This window comes from Acipenser ruthenus, chromosome 19 (genome assembly GCF_902713425.1).
Source record: "Acipenser ruthenus chromosome 19, fAciRut3.2 maternal haplotype, whole genome shotgun sequence".
Lineage (NCBI taxonomy): Eukaryota > Metazoa > Chordata > Actinopteri > Acipenseriformes > Acipenseridae > Acipenser > Acipenser ruthenus.
The window spans coordinates 21,031,471-21,053,275 of record NC_081207.1 but is presented as its reverse complement, the minus strand read 5'-3'; the positions used below and the strand labels follow the sequence as shown (position 1 = coordinate 21,053,275).

The window sequence follows — 21,805 nt, the reverse complement described above, 5'->3', positions numbered from 1 at the left end:
CATTTGTAAGGGAATTCATATTGTATTAGTTACAGGCATTCAACATTAACTCCCACACACTTCCACAACCCACTGCGCTACTGCTAAAACATTCCCCCCCTAGGAAACACTATATCAAAAAACTCTTTGATTTACTTGTACACATTGTACTTGGTTTCACTTTCAGTTGCTAACAATAAATGTTATTTAAACTTTTAATTATTATAACTTCTACCCCTCGATCCATTTAAATAACTGTTACAATAACTTTGAGTACCTGTCTAAATATTGTTTGGGTCACTGTAGTTCTTCATCATAAGTGATCACAAAGTAGGCACATGCAAGACATTTGCCTGTGTCATGGTGTGGGATTTATCACTAATCCCATGGGGGTGTAGGGAGCAGGCAGACACAGTGGGAGGAGTGGGAGGGGTGGTTGAGTGACCCACTTTAAGACAAAAATCTGAGGAAGATAGAAAGAAGTTTCACTTTCAACTGGAACTGCACAAGACAAAGGAGCTGAAAAGCAGAGTTTCTTTCAAAGCAGAGCAGAGGGCAATTCCTGTAGAGGTTAGTACCAACATGCTGTTCATGGGGGTTTCAATTGGTAGCTCCAGCTGGCTAGGTGAAAAGCAGCTTCATTCAAATTAATGTTATATATATATATATATATATATATATATATATATATATATATATATATATATATATATATAGTGAGTTGCAAGAAAATAATTTAATCTAAGGTTTCTGTGGCGTCATACATTACGAGACCGAAGGCCGAGTAATTTGTAAACTGTCACAAAACCCATCACTGAAGAGGCCCATCTATTATTTTTTATAATACATGGATACCCTTGTGATGATGTTAATATTAAAGAAGACGAGGTTCAGCAGTATAGTTACGTTTTTATAGTTACAGCACTGAAACACAGTAGTGTTTCAGTGCTGTACAGACGTTCTATATTTTGTTTTGTTTTGTTTTTAACGTATTCTCATTTTGTTGATCATTAATGATCATTTCTGTACTGTGGGTGTTGTCGAGTGATTGAAAACGAAACATTTTGTGTTTGAATTGAAAGTGATGGTTTCGAGGAATCAAATGGGTCAGAGTTCAAGTGTGTGTGCGTACCTAAATTCAACGGTATTGTTGAGCGTTGATTCAACAAAAACGTCACTAGTGTCACAACACTTCGGCCTCTGGGTATTTAGGAACGCTTCGTTGCATTCCTAAACTACCGCGGTAACATTTTAAATTAACGATTCTGCATATCGGCCTGCAGCTTCAGAATCTAAAAATAATATTACAAATCTTAAATACAAGTTTGTATTAAATATGATGCATTACTTCGGCGGATTGCGGTATCAGTATCTACATTTAAATCCCATTCATAATTTTTGTGGGTGTCGCCATCTGAGAGTGAGTTCGTTGAGTCAGCGTTGAGGAACGCTGCGCGTCACTACTAGCTCTCAACGGTGAGTTTAGGAACGATTTTGAGAGTTAGTTGTTGCTTCTCAGCGTTGAATTTAGGAACGCAGCCTATATTATTTACCCCTAGAGGAATTATCACTTTTTGACGTCACTACTGTGGTATTATCGGGTTTTTTTTAATGGCTCAGGATGCAAATATAGCCTTCATCCATATATTATATTATTTATTTATGTATTTATTTATTTGTTTATTTGTACACGCACATGTATATATTACAAACAGATGTATAACAGGTCATGTAATAATATAACTATATAATCCATTTGTTATTACATATATTTAATAATATAATACTCTGACATTTGCAATTATATATTTACAAAGTACTGCACTAATTTGACAAAATATTAATAAATGGTTTCTGTATTTTTATAAAACAGTTCAGTTTCCCCATTATCTTCTAGATTTTTTTAGTGCATGTGCTGGACACAGCTCAAGAGCCTCAAGTTCTGTGCATGGGCAGGTATGCACAGCCCTCAGTGTGTATGTACTGTCCCATAGTCCCATATTCGTGTTAGTACAGCAGACAAGCACAATAAATAGGCAAGATTGTGCACTTTTTCATACAAATGTGAAACTTTGCCTACTTGTACAACTTGGTGCTGAACATTTTCTGATATAGTGCCAATTGATCAGTGCCCCCTGTTAAAGGCACAGTAGAAAGGTACTATTTTGTTGTGCTATCGTAACAATATGTACCCAGGTGCTTGTGAGAGATATTGGGGGTTCATATATAGAGGCTGTATGTCTTTAAGAAGAAAGGCGTGATGGGATATCATCTCAACACTTGTCAGCTGACATGCAAATGCTTAAGTGCAGAGGTGCTGGATTATTACACTCTGGTTTCATGCAACAGTTATGATGGTGACCAAATGTGAGTACTGTTGTGTTAAAAAAAAAATGGGTAAAATGAACAGTTGCATTCAAAAAAAGTAGAACAGCAAAAAACTAAAATAGACAAATTGTCCTGAAAACATAAAATAAAGAAAACTATTTAAATGAAGCAATAAGCACAATAATTAAGATAAAAAGGAAGTGAAAAGGTTACCGTTTTTTTGTGAACTACAATAACCCTACATTATCTTTCCCCAGTCAAATCGTAGAGTGCCTAAACAAGCACGATAATTTACCATAATAAAAAACAGTAATGAAAAAGAAAATGTAGAACATAAAAAAGCACAACACATTATTCAAATTCTTTGTCATATTATATATTTAAGGTAAGACAAGTTTATTTTTCCGTTAAAATTGCTCCCAACTAATGTTCTGGCACCCGGCTGTACAGAATTCCTGGGGAGAATCATTATGTAGTGAGGGATTAGGAACCCATTACCTGTCTCCAGTATATCAGGGGACCCATTCTCATGGGGCACACCCCAAACAGGGAAGGGGAGTGTCTGTGAGTTTGCCAGACAGCCAGCCAGAGTGACAGCATAGTGATATTCCTTTGTCTTTCAGGTTGCAGTTGAAGCTAGCTGATCCATTTGATTGTTTTATATATAGCAGGCATTACAATGGAAGCCACATGTTTGCCTGATGTCAACATGCACAAACACAGAAGCGCTTCAAATGTGGTGGATATACTAGACTGGTCAATGTGCATTTTCTGCCAGGTATGTACAAATCACTAATATGTCTAAATGAGTCAAAACGTAAAGATATTGGTTCAGGTTACAAAACCGTTGCAGATGACTTGAACAATTTTCATAAGATTGGCGAGTTACCAGACTCTCTTAAGCTTGATCTGCTGGATGAGGGCGATGGGCTTAGCACAACACTGGCAAATCGAAACGCAAAATGGCACAAGGCATGCAAGACAACTACAACAAAACAAAGTTATCTCGTCTTCAAAAGCAAAAATGTAGTGTAATGAAGTGCATGCAAACAGCTGCAGGTAGCGCTGCACAGCCCAAACACCATGAGCAAGTACCTAGTTTTCAAGCGAGGTTGAAAATGCATTTCTATGGTGGACACTATTAAAGATCTTGGCAATCCATTCAACGATGATAGCAAGAAGCTCTCATCACTGATGACCAAGGATATTGCCGATGTGTCTGTTGTTAAGACTGTCAATTAAATCAAAGAGGTGGGACACCAGCAATATCAAGCATTTGTAAAAGAGAGACTCGTTGAACGTACCAAGCCGATGAGACACTGCCTCATAACGAGCTCAGACTCGAGGTTGTAATCTTGACAACTTATTTTCCCACGAAAACCAGGCATGTCCTCCTTCCATTGCTTATGGTGATACGACAGACCTCTAAGTCTGATCTTTTATGGTGCTTTGAAAATCTTCACAAAATCAGAATGGATGAGCCAGAGGTTTCAGCAGTTATCCTTGATGGGGCCGCAATGGTAAAGATTCTCAAACCAATTCGTTTTTTTGTTGTTTTCTTCTCAATTTAATAGTGTCCAATTATTTTTGTTTAGCTCAGCTCACCGCTACCACCCTCGCACTGACTCGGGAGTGACAAAGACGAGCACACGCTGTCCTCCGAGGCGTGTCCTGTCAGCCGACCGCTTTTTTTCACACTGCGGACTCACCATGCAGCCACCCAAGAGCTACAGCGTCGGAGGACAACGCAGCTCTTGGGCAGCTTACAGGCAAGCCCGCAGACGCCTGGCCAGACTACAGGGGTCACTGGTGCACGATGAGCCGAGAACACCCTGGCCGACCTCCCCCCGGGCGGCGCTCGGCCAATTGTGCACCGCCCCCTGGGAGCTCCCGTCCTCGGTCGGCAAAGGAATAGCCTGGACTCGAACCGGCGACGTCCAGACTATAGAGTGCTTTTACTGGATGCGCCACTCAGGAGCCCAATTTGTGCATGTTTTATTCCATTTTGTGGCATTCTGTGAGTTTTGATGAAGGGGTAGGGATTAAGTTTTTGGCAAAAATGGTCAATACAGAAAATTTTGAAATGATAATATTGTACATCATTTTACTCCTCAGGTATCAAAGCAGTTTTAGAGTTCTTTACAAGTACCTAGAACTGTAACCTAGAAAACTAGAGGCCAAAATGTGCATGAAACAGATAATATTATGCTGTGATTTTCACTCATTTTTGTGATTGTTTTGCTTGCCAATTCAAGAGCTGATTGGACGAAAACCCTTCAACTGGTAAATTGCTTGCTCGGGTGGGTCACCAGTGGCGGTATGGGCCGCCAGGGGGCACTGATCAATTGGCACTATATCACAAAATGTTCAGCACCTACAGTTGTACAAGTATGCAAAAATCTCGACCTTGTTTTATATGGTTTGGGGGGGGTGCATTAGTAAAGCATCTTCATATTGTCCAAAGCTACTGATTTCTATTGTGCGGTATGAAGTACATGTTTGTGCATTAAAATCTTGTTTTTCAAGCAAAGGACAAATAGTTTTCAGTTTCCCCCAGCACTGACAGGATTTGGAAATACACATGTTTCCAGTAAGCAGAAAGTAGACAAGAGAAACAGGTTTCACTTCCTGATGTTGAAGCAAATAACACAGTGTCAGCAGTGTCATGTCGAAAGTTGTTCAGTTTGTAATAATTCAGGTTGTAACCTGTTTGTGATGTTCTCAATCAGTGCATGTGGGAAATGGGGTCTTTGTGTTATAGACTTCTTTTTTTTAAAACCTTTGTTATTAGGGGTCACTGTTTACTAGTAAAGCTGCTCTTATGGTACACAATATTGTAAATGAACAGATACATTATGCAAAACACCTATTAAAGAATTGACAGCATGTCCATATAATGCTAAATATGTTCAGATATCTTGATAAATATATCATCCCATTTATGACCCTATTCTAGATTGTTGTTGGCTTTGATCAAAGTCAGGAATAATTGTCTGGTTACAGAGGGAAATATATACTTGTGATTCATCCAATATGTGTGCCAATTTATTAAAACATATATTTTTTTGTTCAGTAAGAGAGGCTCATTGGGCTGTTGATGTTTCTGTTCTCATATGAATAAAAGTGTTTTCCCTTATTACCAAGACATACAGTGCAGGGTTTTGTTCTATATGAGAGCTTGTTTTGGATTGCTTATTCATAGGCTGCTTGGTTTTATGTTAGACTGAGGGGTGTACCAGAAAGAGGGGGGATTCTCAAGTCTAACAGCCGTGTGATCCTATTTCACCATCTGAAGGCTGAGGTCATGTAAACTTCCTGGAAACTCCTGGAGTATAGAAAGTGAGAATGAAAGACTCATACACATGACACTGGAGCGGTCATCAATGACAGCGAGCAGCTGGCCCGAAAACAACACTCCCTGTCTGCTTCGCGCTCAAAAGGGAACACTCGTGTGTCTCCCTTATTTAGATGGTGATATTATGGAAACTGCTGTGTGTACATACTGTGACTCTAAAAAGTATTAATTTGACCACAATATATAGGCTTCTACAAGAGTAACTGCAAAGACAGGTATCACATTACATTATCACAGTACTCATTGGGGGTAAAATGGGTAACTAGATGGAATGTCTTTTCATGTTAAGTGTTTAATAGGTATGTTACCCTCATAGTGCCTGGCTTTGTGTTTATTGAAAGATGCATTTGTCAGTAGAAGCAGCATGTAGGTATTGACACAATAATAACAATTATAACATCTGATTGGTTTAAATATACATATAGGCTATGATAAATACAAAGGGAAAGTGTTTTAGCTTATGTTTTAGTCAGGATTACTTTAAACAAAATGCATAGTCAAGTATTCACTGACATCCATTTTTGTGTAACTAAATATAGGTATTGTTATGATCTTTGATTAGAGACTAAGGCTGTGTTCACACTGGGTCCGTTTCGAGGGTTTGGTCTGCACTCGGTATGGTTCGGTACGGTTGGTGTGAAGTGTGAACAACAAAGTCCGCCTGGGAAACGAACCGTACCAAGTTTGGCAAACGCACCGAGTCTGGTTCGCTTGGAAAACGTCAACGTGAACAACTGCTGGACTCGGTCCATTTGCACATAGGAAACAAACTACAGTGTTAATGCATCAGACACTAGACTATATTGAATTTGAGCTCTTTCAAATAGTTGAGAAATCTTACATGTTTGGGTATAATTCATTGAGTTTGAGATTTTAAAAAGTGTAAAGGATTTCATCCTCTGCAAGGGTTGATAAGTACACAAAGATATATTAATCCGGTCCACTTGCTTGTTAGATTCTATATTTGTATGTTCTATGCAGCAGTTGTTTGTTGTATGCTATATTTTTATAGAGCTCACTTAATTCCTTCAGTTGGTAAATGTATGATATGGTATGGCGCTCTATTAACCCATTCAGTCCTGGCAAGGAAATCAAGGTCCCGCCTTATTTTAGTGCTATTTGTTAGGAAATCATGTTAGAACCTCATGGGACTCCTCAGTCCCAGTCTGGGGTAGTGTATGCATATATGTAAAACATAATAATCAATAAAGGAGTTCCTCCTTCAGCTCGACAAAAATAATTCAGGACTGAAAAGGTTAAACCAAAAGGGGAGAAGTAAGAAAACAGTCCAAATAATTCAAACAAAAGGCAAAGCTTCTTGTGTCCCCTCCATGATATCACCCCTCTGGTATCCTAGCAATGCTGCTGTAGAAGAGTACTGTTTCCATGTTTGTAGATTACTGGGAATGGCAGTATCGCATGATTCATTTCTAACCTCCAAGGTCCTTTTGCATTGCAGTTTTTGTTGACAGGCCCATTGTGTGAGAGAGGAAACTGAGGGAATGGCATTTCCTGGAGGTAGGGTTGGCTGGGACAAGGTTCGGTGCCACACTGACAGAATCAGTGGGTCTATATTCAATATGCACGTTTAATCAACCGACTCTGATTGGCAATGAGCAGCTGGTGTGTAAAAAAGGTAGAACTTATTTGCCTTGTTTAAACCACCTGGGCCTTACCCAACACACTGTTTCATTGCTGTGAAAAAATGGAAAGGAAAACCCTAGTTTTGTTATACATTTAGCTGGTTTCACAGGCCCAGATTCGAACTAATGTAAGGTAACAATAGGTAGTCAGATTAGTGTTAACTCTCAAATCTGGCCTTTCAATGTCACTAAGAAATAACTTCTAGACAAATCTACATCGATGTAATTTGTGTTGTACTGTATGAGCTTAGAAACTAGTGTAGAGGCTAGGTAATGCAGTAACCTTGTATGCCTTCTGCTAGTAAAGTGGATGTAACCTATTGATTGATTCTAGAGTAATTTCATAATATTTCAAAATCGATGGATAAGCTATATAGCAACCAGGATGTTGATCAGAAACACATAGCTTGTTTGTTGGGATGGATTGGGCAGTGATTTACAGTTTGGGAGTGAGATGCAGTTGCCTAATTGTAAGTAGTTATTATGATGGACATACTCCGCTGCCACTTAAGGTGGCACTGACACTGTTTACTGAAATCACATGGAACAGGTACAGGGGGGAATAGGGCAAGTCAATACAGCTTTACACAACTATTACATTTGTTTACAGATCATGTCCCAGATCATTTAGATAAGTGCCAATGGCCAAAACAGTACCTCCCATCATGCTCCGCTCCACCACTCATGCAAATAAGCCTCCTAGTTGAGTTAGAGTGCTGCCGTGTTAGTCCAACAGGTGGCAGTAGCATGCGTGATCGGCTGGCTCGTTACACTATCATACCTAGTTTATTATCACAATTTTTCAAAAACCACTCACCATGCACTGTACTAGGTTCTTTGAGAAATTACCTCTCTTAATATCATCTCACAAACCCGCTTATTGTCACATTTTGTGCAGCCTGTCAAATGCTGCATGGCCGGGCTTTACTAAGTAAGCACAGGATACAATTAATTTTCAACACAACTAACATCCAATAATCATCCCAGCTGATAAACTGACATTTTGTGCAGCCTGTCAAATGTTCCGTGGACAGTTTTAACGGGATACAGTTCAGTTACAAAACACCAACGTTGCCAAATTTTTCTTCTTTAACATAAGTCCCTTTCACACACAAATGCAGCTACTGAGCCATCTCAGAGACGTTTAAAAAATATATATTTAAAATACCCATTCACACAGCACGAATTATTATTATTTATTTCTTAGCAGATGCCCTTATCCATATACCAAACTTTGAAAATCATCAAAGAATACAATGCAGTACAACTTTGACACATTACAGAACTTTAGAAATCATTAAACTTAAATTCAGTAAAATGTTTCTATACTTTGATACTGGCTGTTAAGGCATTGTAGTAATGTGCAATTGAAATTAATAAAATCAAAGTTCTTAGCTGCTCAATAACATAGACAGGATCTCCAGCCCTTACTGATGAAATAGAAGAAAAATCAAGAACGAGGTGTTTTAATTTGCTTAACTGCAACCATTTAAAGCACACAATGCTCTATGTATGATTTTGGTGGTCTGAATAATTCTGTAACTTTCATTTGCCTCAGTCTGCTAGTCCTTTTTCTGGCCGCTAAATCTCGTAGCCGTTTTAGCAGCAGAAGCTGTGTGCATAATACACAACACATAATTCATCACATGATTACAGGTGTGTTCGGTTGATTAGACAGTACGATTGATCAAAGATCGGATATTTGACTCTCTACTCTCTACTGTTTTCACATTTTGTTGGCACCTGCGCGTACTCCACAACGCTTTCAAATTAGACTTTACATGTAGAATCTACACGAACTATTCCACATTGATAAAGTTAAAAAATGCATATAGAATATAAATAAGTAAGATTTACAGAGAAAAACAGATTAATCTCAGTTGCATAAGTATTCAACCCCTTTGCTACTGCAGCCCTAAATCAGCTCAGGTGCAAATGATTTGTTTGAAAGGTCACAAAATTAGTGAAATGGTTTCAGCCTGTGTGTACTCAAAGTGGTTTAACTTGTAGATAATTTCCCTCAGGTATATAAAGACTTTCAAGCTGCAACTCACATAGTGATCCAACAAAGCAACCATGAAGACCAAGGAGCTTTCTAAACAAGACAGGAATAAAGTAGTAGAGAGGCACAGAGCAGAAGGGTACAAGAACATTTCAAAGGCACTGATTATCCCTCTCAGCACAGTGAAGTCCATCATTAAGAAGTGGAAGATGCATCATACTACCCGACACTACCCAGATCAGGTCGCCCTCCCAAACTGAGCAGCCAGGCAAGAAGGAAACTGGTTTGGGATGTCACCCTGAAGCCAACAATGACCTTGAGAGATCTGCAAAGCTCTGTGTCTGAGATGGGAGTCAGTGTTCACACATCAAGAATAAGCCAGTCCCTACACAAAGCTGGCTTGTATGGACGGGTGGCAGGAAAGAAGCCATTACTCAAAAAGCCTCATCTTAAAGCATGTATGGAGTTTGCGAAAAAGCAGTAGATGATACTGCAGACAAGTGGAAAAAGTGTTTGTGGTCAGACGAGACAAAAATTGAACTTTTTGGTCTAAATTCCAAGCTTTACGTCTGGCGCAAGCCCAACACTGCACATCACCCAGTCAATACCATCCCAACTGTCAAGCATGGTGGTGTCAGCATCATGTTATGGGGATGCTTGTCTTCAGCAGGGACTGGGAAGCTTGTCTGGACAGAGGGGAGAATGGATGGTGCAAAGTACAGGCGAATCCTTGAGGAAAACCTGTTTGAGTCAGCCAAGACTCTGAAACTGGGGAGGAAATTCACATTTCAGCAGGACAATGACCCGAAGCACAAAGCCAAATCCACACTGGAGTGGTTGAACAAGAAGAGAATTAATGTTCTTGAGTGGCCTAGTCAAAATCTTGACTTGAATCCAATTGAAAATTGATGGCGAGACTTGAAGATTGCAGTCCATCAATGATCCCCAACAAATGTATCAGAACTAGATCAATTTTCCCATGAAGAACGGGCAAAAATTTCACCATCCTACTGTGCAAAGCTAGTAGAGACCTATCCAAAAAGACTCATAGCAGTAATTGCTGCAAAAGGTGCTTCTACCAAGTATTGACTTAAGGGGTACTTATGCAACTAGTAAATTTCATTTTGTACATTTTCTTTTCAAGTCTTCCAAAACACAGCAAAATATAATCACACAATTGCAATATCAAATATATGTATGTAACCTACAGGACAGAGCTGTGATATCTGCTTTTCTTGCTCAGTAAACAAATCATACAGACAAATTCATCTTCTGTGCTTCAGCTGAACAGCCTCATGCAGTCCCATGTACAGAGTGTAAACAAACCAGCACACACTTCCGCTTCCTGCTCCCATGGAGACGAGCGCGTATATATAAACATTAACATTTACATATGAAAAACAATAACTTACTTCAACTTAGTGGTTCTTTGCTCCATAAATATCCATAGAGAAAAACAATTCCATCATCAACCTCAAAACCAAAATATTTCCATACTTCACTGCGCACAGACTTTGAGGTTGTTAATTTTCCAGCCATTCTGGAAGTAATTGAATTGTAAGCTGCTCTGCGTATGAATGCTGACTCACGACACCAATAAAAATATTAAGTATGGTGTCATGATGAATTTTGCATTATTTTGAGTTGTGTTTTGATGTTTTTTTTTTTTTTTTAATTATGCCTCAGGTGATGCAATACGTTTGTCCATAGCTGTACTGTATCTAGGCCTGAGATTGTGGAATTCTCTCACTTGCTCTGCTTTCCCGCTCTTTTCAGACATGGATTTCATTGAGCCTATCCTAGGCGTTGCTCAGGAGCTGTACTCGCTCTGCTGTGAGGTGAAGGCTAACCGCAGTCGCTGCAGGCGGCTGGCCTCCCGGGTCCAGGCTCTGATGGGTACAGTGAAGACTATCCAGACTCAGGGGCCCGAGGGTCAGCCGGCGGTGGTGCACAGGGGCCTGCGAGAGCTGAAGGGCACCCTGGACTCGGCGCGGGAGGTGGTGAAGAAGTATTGCTTCATGAATAAAGTGCAGAGGTTCATTGAGGGGCACGGCCTGGGTGAAGACTTTAACCTGCTGAACGAGCGGCTGAACGACGCTGTCAATGACCTCTCACTCGCCCTGCACTCCGACGAGAAGGAGCGGCTCCAGAAGATCTTCAGAGTGCTGACCCGGGCACAAGAGGACAGGGAAGACTGTGAGCAGGACAGGAGGGACATGGAGACATGTAAGAGCCATTCTGTCTGCTCTAAATAAGACTGCAAAGATACTTACCACAGCACAATGAAACAGGCTATTGCAGAGACTCTGAATAATAGACAACAAAAAAAACTGTCATCTTTGACTATAGTCAACTAGTTGAATAGAAATATGAAACTGGTAGTCGACTTAGCGTGTGAATTAGTGTAAACTAATTGTGAAGTGCAGTTGCAGTTCGCTCTCCCATAATATAGAAGTGACATTTTAGAACAATAATAAATCGTTTTTAAAAATAACAAGCATATCAAAATGTTTTTTTAAGTGCCGACTGGTCGACCTATTCTATTATTTTTTACCTATGTAGTCGTTGCCAAATTTCTTTTTTTTACCCCGGTTTTCTCCCCAATTTGAAATGCCCAATTATTATTATTTGATCCCAGTTCACTGCTGCAACCCCCCTGACGACTCGGGAAATGTAGGCTGGAACACGCGTCCTCTGAAATGTGCTCCTGCCAAACCGTCATTTTTCGCACTGTGGATCCACAGTGAGGTCACCAGACCTATAGTGCCGGAGGACAACACAGATCTGATGGCTCCACTGCAAAACCGCAGGCGCCCTATCGACCACAGGGGTCGCTGGTGCGCAGTGAACAATGGATTCCCCTGCTGACCTAAGCCCTCCCTACTCGGGCATCGCTCAGTCAATTGTGCGCCGCCCCCAGGAACCCCCGTCAGCAGTGACATTCGAACCTGCGATCTTCAGGCTATAGGGCGCATCCTGCACTCCAAGCGGAGCGCCTTTACTGGATGCGCCACTCGGGAGCCCTAATGTGTTGCTTTTATTAGGACTTGAAAATATTGTAACCGAGACTTTGTCTCCCTTGTTCCCTCCCAGTGCTCTCTCAGCAGCTGCAGATACATGAGAAGGTGGAGACTGTGAGGGAGACTGTGGACTCTACCTGGGGGCATGTGAAGGAAATCAAGAGCATGCTGAACTCCAGTAAGTAGACCCAAACACAAAAAGAAATATACCACCTGGATTGGATCCATGCAGAACCTTTAGCAAACCACTATCATCTATTGTGGAATGCTAATTTTCCCATTGTCTTTCCAGAAAGTCATGTGAGACCTGTTTTTTGTTTGTTTGTTGTTGTAACTATATTTGTTCTACTTGCTCAGTACTAGACTATTGTGAGTTTAGCTGGATGCAAGATAGACAGCCATGGGAAAAAGGAATGAAGTCTTGATATTGAAATAGAACGACTGGGGCTTTTATTGCCCTTTGTACTCCAGTCATAGCCCTTCAGGCTTATTTCCACCTGGCCTCATCATTGACCAGCAGGGGTTATATGAGCCCTTCATTGCTCCCTGTGGCCCCCCAGACAGTTTTATAAACAGTTGCAGATTGTATTCCACAGATGGAAGGAGATGAGATTGAGCTTTCAGACTGGCTTTCTATTACAGATTGGAAAATGGCATCTGATGTGTGTGTGTGTGTGTATACTGATTTTTTTTTTTTTTATTTGGCAGTGAATGAGCGGAGCCCCCAGCTGCCAGACATCAGGGAGATCAAGATTGAGGAGCTAAAGTACAACAGCGAGCCCTTTACGAAGACCAACAACTCGGAGGTGTACAAGGGAGAATACAACAAGTTCACTGTCGCCATCAAAAGATTCACCTACCAAATGAGCACTACCGCAGAGTAAGACCCCCCCCCCCCCCACGCCCCCCCTCAAGATTTCACACTTCTGTGCATTTGAAGAATTGAGGAATGCTCACGGTTTCTCTAGAACAATTTGAACACAAATCAGTACCTCTCAGGTTTCTCTCAATGCTGTGACAGCTGTTTGTAATGTTTTGTCCAATAACTAAAATAACCTAAATATATAATTCTCTCTCTTACACAGTGAGGTCCGGAGAGTTTTTGAAAAGGAGGTCGGAACAATGAGACGATTCGAGTCCCCTAACATTCTGAGGATGTATGGAATCTGTGTTCTGAAAGAGAATGGTGAGTGCTGACAATTCCACTAGGATGCAGTTGCAGGGGTACTTTCTACCAATTCTGGAATATTTCCTTTCTTACCTTCCTACCCACTGTATGTATTTCTGAGGTGAGGTGGTTTTAGAAGTGATCACTAGGGATGTATAACTAAATGGGAACTCTGTACACAAAATCAGTTGCTAAAGGGGCAGAAATTAAAGTCCTGGGTTTTAAAACTATTTTAGATAAATTATTAGGTACAATACTATATTGCTAAATCCGCACAGAACTGATCACTTATAATAGCATGAATAAATCTAACTTCAGCCTGTACACTTGCAAAGTTCTACTTTTTTGTTTAGCTAAAGCATAGCCTCTGACTCCTGTGTCCTCTCCCTCCCAGGCCCTGTCCCAGATTTCCTGATCGTGATGGAGTACTGTAAGCACGGCTGTCTGCGGCAGGTTCTGGACGGGAAGCAGGAGCTGTCGTGGCAGACGAGGATACAGATCTGCCTGGACGCGGCACAGGGACTGTACAGGTACCACACTGTGGACCAAGAGAGTGGAAAACACTCTTGGGTCATTTTTAGTAGGAAGCTGTAAGGGTACCTCCCTTATACTCTGCGAGTTTCCCTTTTTTAAAACTTGTTTTCTTACCTCACATTAACATAATACCAGTCTCAAAAGCTCTCTTAATATTACAGTAGAGCAGTTTGTTTTACAGAAGTTGATTTTTGTTTTGTTACAATTTCCTCTGGTCAGCTTGACGGGTATGACAATTGAAAAATAGAGAGGCTTTGTGTTGCACTTGAAGTGTTCGCAAGGTATATATTCCTTGGCACTGTATGTTTGTTTTTTTTTCCAGACTGCACCAATCGGAGAAAAAGTTTAAAGTCCATGGCTGTATTAACAGCAACAAGTTCCTTGTTGATTCTGGGTTCAGGGTGAAGGTAAGATGCTTTTACTCTTAGCTGGTTTCATAGTGACTTCTCACTACACATGGGTTTTATTTTGGTCTACACAGTGGAAGATCTTATTACTGTACCGCCACCCTTGAACTACATTAAAGACCAGGAGGTGGTTTATTAACCTTACTAACTAGACTAGAAATACAGGGTAGAAAGGTCTGTGATAGGGAGGGTTGTGCACCGGTATATGTTATAATTCAAAATGAATGTCTTCTGGAAGAGAAATGGTGGAGGAGAGTGATGGCTACAGACCCATAACCCTTTACTCTCCTCCTCCATTTCTCTTCCAGAAGACATTTGACCAGAAGAGGTTGAGTCTAATGAAAACATCCTAAGTTTTACTAAACTGATTCCCAACTAAGGATCTGACTCTGTGCTTTTCTTGTCCCTGTGCAGCTGGGAGGGTTTGAGCTGGCGATGACCGAGACCTCTCTGAGGAAGAACAAAGACAAGAAAAACCACACGCTGTGCTACTGCTCCCCTCAGCAGCTGGATAACATCAACCATCAATATGACAAAGCCTGCGAGGTCTACAGGTAGACATGGCACTGTGATGCCCCACTGCACCACTCCACACAATTTATTTGTTGAGTAAATATACTCAACAAATACACACAATATGAGCATTGTAACCAAAGAGCGTTATAAACGGGGCAGGGGGTGGGGGCACCGCGGGACACATAACAACACACATCTGACTAAAATACAAAATAAAATAACTCCCTCTCTATAATGCACATACAGTGAAGCAAAAATGTAACTTTCTGTGAATTAACCATGCATAAAGCACCATGTAATCAATGCTAGGTTTTTACAAAAAAAAAAGGTAACATTCCCACTCGTGGATCATTTTAATTAGCAGTTTTTAAACTATAAATAGCCTGGCTAAACAGCGGTTGGGAGTTACGTTTGAAGTGACAGACAAACCAAGTGTGAGAAGGAGAGCAGGGAGGGGGGAGGGGAAGAGGGAATGGGCTCGCCCCAGGTTCGGCTGCCGGAGCGGGGCTAAAGCGTCTCCCGGAGAAAGCTGCAGCTCCTCTCGCAGCAAAAAAGTAAATGCATTAGGCAAGATAACCAGGTAATAGGCCTAGTATTTATTTAGTTATAAAACAAATTCTGAATAAGATGTCTGTGTTATAAAGTGCCAGCGCAGCTTTTCTTCAGTTCAGACACTGTATCAAAAGGGAGAGACAGAAATGAAAGTTACACTCAGAAGTTGTTTACAGTTTGAACACCGGTACTGTATTTACTGTAGAAATATTGCATGAATCGCTAGTATAGGGAATTATATTGTAACACAGCAGGGAGGGGGGGGTTAAAATCCTCCCTGCAGAAAACATGTGCGTAGGCACATTTGTTTAATTTAATTGTTTTGCTTTATTGTTTAATTACATGTAGTTTAATTGTTTTATTGTTAATTATCCCCTGCACCTGGTAAGCATTGTAAATTAGAACCAGTTGCAGGGTATTTTAAAGAGTGCAGTCAATCTGCACACGGCTGCTGTGTGTAGAGCCCGCTTGCGAGTGTGTGCAGGCATACAGAGAGTAAGGTACTGTGAAACCGGGAATATTTGTGTGTGAAAACTGTGTTTATTTTGTTTTTGTTTGTTTTACAGGGAAACTGCTTAGCTGTCCTGTTTATAGTTAGGTTCCTGGTTGTGTATTAGTTATTGCTCAAGAAAGAGCTAGGTGTTTATTTTGTGTATTGTTTGTTTATTAAAAATAGCTCGTCAGCGCGTTAAAATCCATAATCTGTGTCCTGGGTCTGGTTTTAAAAGGGGCAACGAACGACCGTGAGTGCCGGCCGGTTTACAATACATATATATATATATATATATATATATATATATATATATATATATATAATGTTTGAATGCATCTCTGTTTTCATGAATTCTGGCATTTATCAGAATCTGAAGAGTAAAATTGCCCGCACCCTTTTTCCCTTGCAGTTTTGGTATTGTCCTGTGGGAAGTGGCCACCAGGAAGATCCCTTTCGAAAGTAGGTGTTGGAGTCAACCTTTTTACAGTTAAGACATTATGGGCAGGTTTGCCCTTGAATAAATGTCTAGTTTTAATGGTTTAACCATGTTTCATGAGTATCGGAGCAAAAAAAGCTATTTTGCACAACTCTCATAACCATTTTTGAATCTGACACATTTGTTGATTTTTGGTCCCCGAACAGTAGTTGGTTTGACGCAGTTATGGGCAACAAAACCCAAATTCCACATCAGTATAGAGGCACTGGTGTTCCAGCTGATTGACCTTGAAGAGTAGAAGCTCTCATATAACCTACAAAACTTGTATCTGTTGTTGGCTATGGCCAGAATCTGTTTAATTTGCCACTACAGCCCTGTCTGTCACAGTTTCCTAATAATTGTAATAAAATAAATACTACTGAAACCAATTGGGGGTAATAAATACAAAATGAATTTTTTACTTGGCTTTCCTTCAGAACATCTGTCCAAATGTCTTGGTTGCAGGGTGCCCAGATATAAATATCCAGTATTTCACAAAATAGCACCGTACAACAGGGCTGCAACGCAGGCATTCAGCAGCACTGCATTCTTTTTATTGAATGTACCTTTTAGTGGGATATTATGTTACATAGTATAAAGCACTCTTTTAAAAGGACTCCACCCACTCAATTGAAGGCAGTCTAAAATATATATATATATATATATATATATATATATATATATATATGTATATGTATATATATATTTTCTGTGTCGTTCTCCTCTCTTCAGGCTTGACACCCAAACAGATTCATCAGCAGGTCTGCATAGAGAAGTTCAAAGAGCCCCTCCCTCAGGACTGCCCTCCTGAACTGGCCAAGGTGATTGACGCTTGCCGCTCTTTCGATCCCTTCCAGCGGCCCACTGCGGGAGGTACGGTAACCACGACGACTGCAAGAACCCACCACCCATGTGTCTTGCATACTAGTTTTATATAAGGCCAATATATTTACCATTTATACAACAAGCATTGAAAGAGCATTGAATTTCTTTTTTTTTTACCTGGTTTCATTTTGAAATCTCTTGCAATCATTCAAATCCAACAACAGAATGACTGCAGAAATGACGCCACGCCAGTACATAAAAAAATAATTCACAATTTTTTGGTAATACTGAATAATGGGGAATCATTTCAAAATATAACAAAGAAAATACAGTATGTTATTCAATGTGTTCTCTCCTGTGGTATCAATCTCTTCCTCCTCTCTTACCCTGTCTCTCACTAACTAACTTTCTCTCACTCACTCGCTAGCACCTCCCTTTTCCTCTCCTATTCTCTCTTGTCCTTACTCCCTCTCTGTTTTCTCTTCACCAGCACTGGTGGATGATCTACGAAAAACTGTGGAGGAGGACTGCTCGCCCATATCATAGAGACCAGCTTGTGGGAATCCCATGATGGTGTGAATCCAATCTTCATAAAAACAGAACATACCGGCACTACTTCCACTTCTCTAAACTGTTTTAATTGTCGAAGTGCAGCCAAGATACAAACAGGAAAGCAATATTTTCATGCTGCAATGAACTGCCATCTCTGCCCATTAGATTGAATAGAAAGGTAAGGGCTGGACACGAACGAACGTCTTGCCATGTAACTGAAGAGCAAGCTCTGTAGTCGAGAAGCAAGTGTCTTATGCTGATGTCAGTATTATGAACTCTTTACCCACTAGTACTATTCTCCCCCCACCCAACTTGATCAAAGCTCCTCCTTGAACATCTCCACCTCGACTCAGCAAGTTTCACCATTGAAGGGGAGGGGCCAATTCCCCCCCCCCCCCCAGGAGAAATGACCAATGAAGTGCAATACTATCTGCTCACTGGCCCTCCCCCAGGATCTGGAGCGACTACAGAATCATGTGTCTCACTAGCCAGCATACATGCTATAGCTTATATAATCATGCAATAAACAGGGGTCACGATTTTCCCCACTGCAATTTTAAAGTATAGTGCAGAAACAGCAAAGTGTAACGAACCCGTACGTTCACAAATAGAGCACCAGACATTATCAAACGCACAATTTATTAATATTGGCTACTAATAGTGACAACGATTCGACTCACATATTAGTGAGCAGGAGCAGAGTTTGGGAGGAGCTTGTAAAAATTCCATGCAGGCAGCTATTGACACTGAAAACTGATCAATAAATATATTTTGTGACTATTGGGCACTCACTCAGTTTTGCTGCATTTTGCCTGTACCTTTTACCAGAGACTGCTGCCTTTGCAGGCCTTCTGAACTTACTGGCAATCTTTTAATTGTTTACGTCAAACCAAAGCTCACTCAGCATATTCTATATGGCTCAAATGCCATCAAGTGGGCAGTCTTGTTCAGTTTATTGGAGGGTAGTGTACATTGATAAACCTTTTGCAAACTCTTAGTGTGTGAAACCCTGCCTAACAAAAAACACAAACTGCAATGTTGCTCCATTAAAGCCATTGTATTGTCATTTTAAAACATGAGCTCTGGTACTGCATCAGGTTAAAGAAAGTTCTTAGTTTCATGCCTTACTCTCAGGATTTTTCTTTACAAGTATGCTATGCTTCCCAGGTTATTTCACCTTCTGGGTCACAACAGGTTACTGGCTAAAAGCATTAGTCTGTGGGGGAAGCAGCTGGTTGGATAATGAAAGGAAAGAAGCCTCCAGGGTAAATGACCAAGGAAGTGCAACATTAATGTACAGTGGACATTTTGTTTCAAACTGAAAGAACAGTATATTTATATAAAATGACCTGGAATGTTTTTATAGAACTTACATGGAGATTTTCTATGTTTTTTTTTATTTTTTATTGATAATAGCGCTCATTTTTTAATGTATTAATCCTTCGTTCTTGCTAAACAAAGGTGTTTGAGTCACATCACGTCAAATCAAGGAAAGTTGGTGTAATATGTTAATATATTCAATTACACACCACTTGGTAATTTTCCATATACTTAACAAAAAACTGAATAATTGAAAAATGTGACATTTTGAAATCTAACACTGTACTACTGTTATAGACTTCTGCGATATCATTTTGTAGTTTCTTTGACTACATGTGGTTGAATAAAATATCTAAATTAAGTTCATATAGTTGTTTTTTTTGTCTCAATCCTAAAATTATAGCTGTATAAACCCTTCTTTACTAATCCGATATGAGGAATTCAGTGCCAGATAAATATATCTGTATATCTGTACGATCCCTATGCAAAAAGAAAGATGCATTTTTATTACATCAAACATATTTAAGTAAAAATAAATGTCTTTTTCGTGCACATTTCAAACTACTGTACTTGCATTTAAGCAGCTGACACTGCTGCATAGGCACAGAAAAGTTTAATTGCATGATAATGGACCAGTAGTTGTTTATAGTTAAAGCTATTAACTGAAATTGTATTGCGTTAAACTGAGAACGATATCACAGGTACATGATTAAAAAGTTTATTTATAATATAGTATATATTGTGCAAGGCTTTATTCTCATGGATCTGACTGCCTGAGTGTGACGGACATAAGAAATGTACACAATAAAGATTTCAGATATTACTTGTTGTTTTAGAGTAAAACTGCAGCTGTCTCTGCAAAAAAATGTAAGCAGTAAATGCTTAGGACAAGCAAGCGTACTAAGTTAGTCTTATCCTCCACAGTACTAAATTAATCCAGTACTAAGATCATCACGAATCTAATTTGGTACGTTGCAATCGGGATCTTGTTTAGTCTGATTTAGCAGATGATGTACCTGTGATGATTCACTTCTGGTACGCTGCAATCGGGATTTGAAGGTGTAATAACTTTAGTCCAATCAAGTGGACTAAACCTGCTCTATCCACTAGCTAGACACATCAAGTGGACTAAACCTGCTTAATCCACTAGCTAGACACATCAAGTGGACTAAACCTGCTTAATCCACTAGCTAGACACATCAAGTGGACTAAACCTGCTTAATCCACTAGCTAGACACATCAAGTGGATTCAATTTGGTATGCTGCAATTGACCCTCAGATGCTGATACTCTCAATAGCTTGTGCTGAAGAAGGTTTTTAAAGTTTCATCATAACTGGATAAGCTGTTCTCTTGGTCTACAGAGAGACTTTCACAGACAGAAAACATCCATATATACTGTAGTACCTCCAGATTAGATAATACCTTTCGCTAAAGAATGTCCTTAGCAGATTTAAAGAGAATTGACAAGGGGATTCTTATTTTTTTTAATGTAAGTCTGACATACAGTTGTACAGATGACAGTCTTTATACACTTAAAGGGGTCCTTTGGCAAGGTTATATACATGCAAAACGGTTACATATACATATGTATACATGGGCACTACTGAATATCAAATTACATTGAAGCAGCCTCTCTATTAAATAACAGGGAATGCAACTTACAGTAAATCATTTTGTTTTCCCTTTAGCTCCTTGTATTGGGCCAACTTGTTCTGCACCTAACCCACAACCTTGCACAGAGACTGTCTTCATAATGTTTAGCATAGTATCCCATATACCCACCCCTGCAAAAAAAAAAAAAAAAGTATTATTATTATTATTATTATTATTATTATTATTATTATTATTATTATTATTATTTATTTCTTAGATGCCCTTATCCAGGGTGACTTACAGTTGTTACAAAGTATCACATTGCAAAATATCACATTACACAATATCACCTTACAGATAAGAGCAGTAGAATCTGTAAAGCATAAGATCAAATAAGAACAAAATAAAGAATACAGTAAAGAGCGAATTCGACTAAGGTGCAGTTAAACTTACGTAAAGATATTTGCTTAGAAGAGTAAATTCCATTAAGAGCATGTAGTAAGTACGATAAATGGATAACAACCATTTCAAGTAAGAGCAATTACAAAAAGCGTGGATACGGATACCTTTAACAGTAAAACTACAAGATACAGAAAATAGTTATAATTAAGAGCAGTCGTAGAATACGGCAAAATATGGGCCAGTTCAGTGCAAGTACAAGAAAATGCAAGTACTGGTACAATTGGGTGCCATCTAGTCCAGTATAGTCTGGAGTTGCGAGGTTTACAGATGCTGTCTGAACAGGTGTGTCTTGAAGAGGCGCCGGAAGGTGGTCAGGGACTGAGCAGTCCTGATATCTGTGGGTAGGTTGTTCCACCTCTGAGGGGCAAGGGTGGAGAAGGAGCGGGCTCTGGAGACAGGGGAGTGGAGGGGGGTAAAGCTGATCTTACGGTGTTGGAGGGGGCGAGAGGGGGTGTAGGGAGAAATAGCTAAGAGATAAGAGGGAGCAGAAAGGTCAAGGCAGCGATAGATGAGTACAAGAGTTTTGAATTGGATGCGAGTGGCGATAGGGAGCCAGTGGAGGGAGAGGAGCAGCGGTGTA

The 21,805-nt window shown here is 40.0% G+C and overlaps 1 protein-coding gene across 2 annotated transcripts; it reads left to right on the top strand.

The window, feature by feature from the left end:
* Positions 1-435: 435 nt before the first annotated feature.
* On the top strand, positions 436-19,535 carry LOC117424416 (mixed lineage kinase domain-like protein). 2 transcript variants are annotated; one of them, XM_034928354.2, is made up of 12 exons: positions 436-549; positions 2,931-3,085; positions 11,084-11,533; positions 12,401-12,505; positions 13,036-13,207; positions 13,413-13,513; positions 13,890-14,025; positions 14,352-14,436; positions 14,851-14,990; positions 16,407-16,456; positions 17,205-17,345; positions 17,788-19,535. In XM_034928354.2, exons 3-12 carry the CDS (start codon positions 11,086-11,088, stop codon positions 17,841-17,843), a joined length of 1,434 nt encoding a protein of 477 aa, XP_034784245.2. In that variant the 5' UTR covers positions 436-549; positions 2,931-3,085; positions 11,084-11,085; the 3' UTR covers positions 17,844-19,535. The 2 variants fall into 2 exon arrangements, with proteins under 2 accessions (XP_034784245.2, XP_034784246.2); XM_034928355.2 differs by lacking the exon at positions 2,931-3,085 and having other exon boundaries at positions 468-549.
* The last annotated feature ends 2,270 nt before the right edge of the window (positions 19,536-21,805 follow it).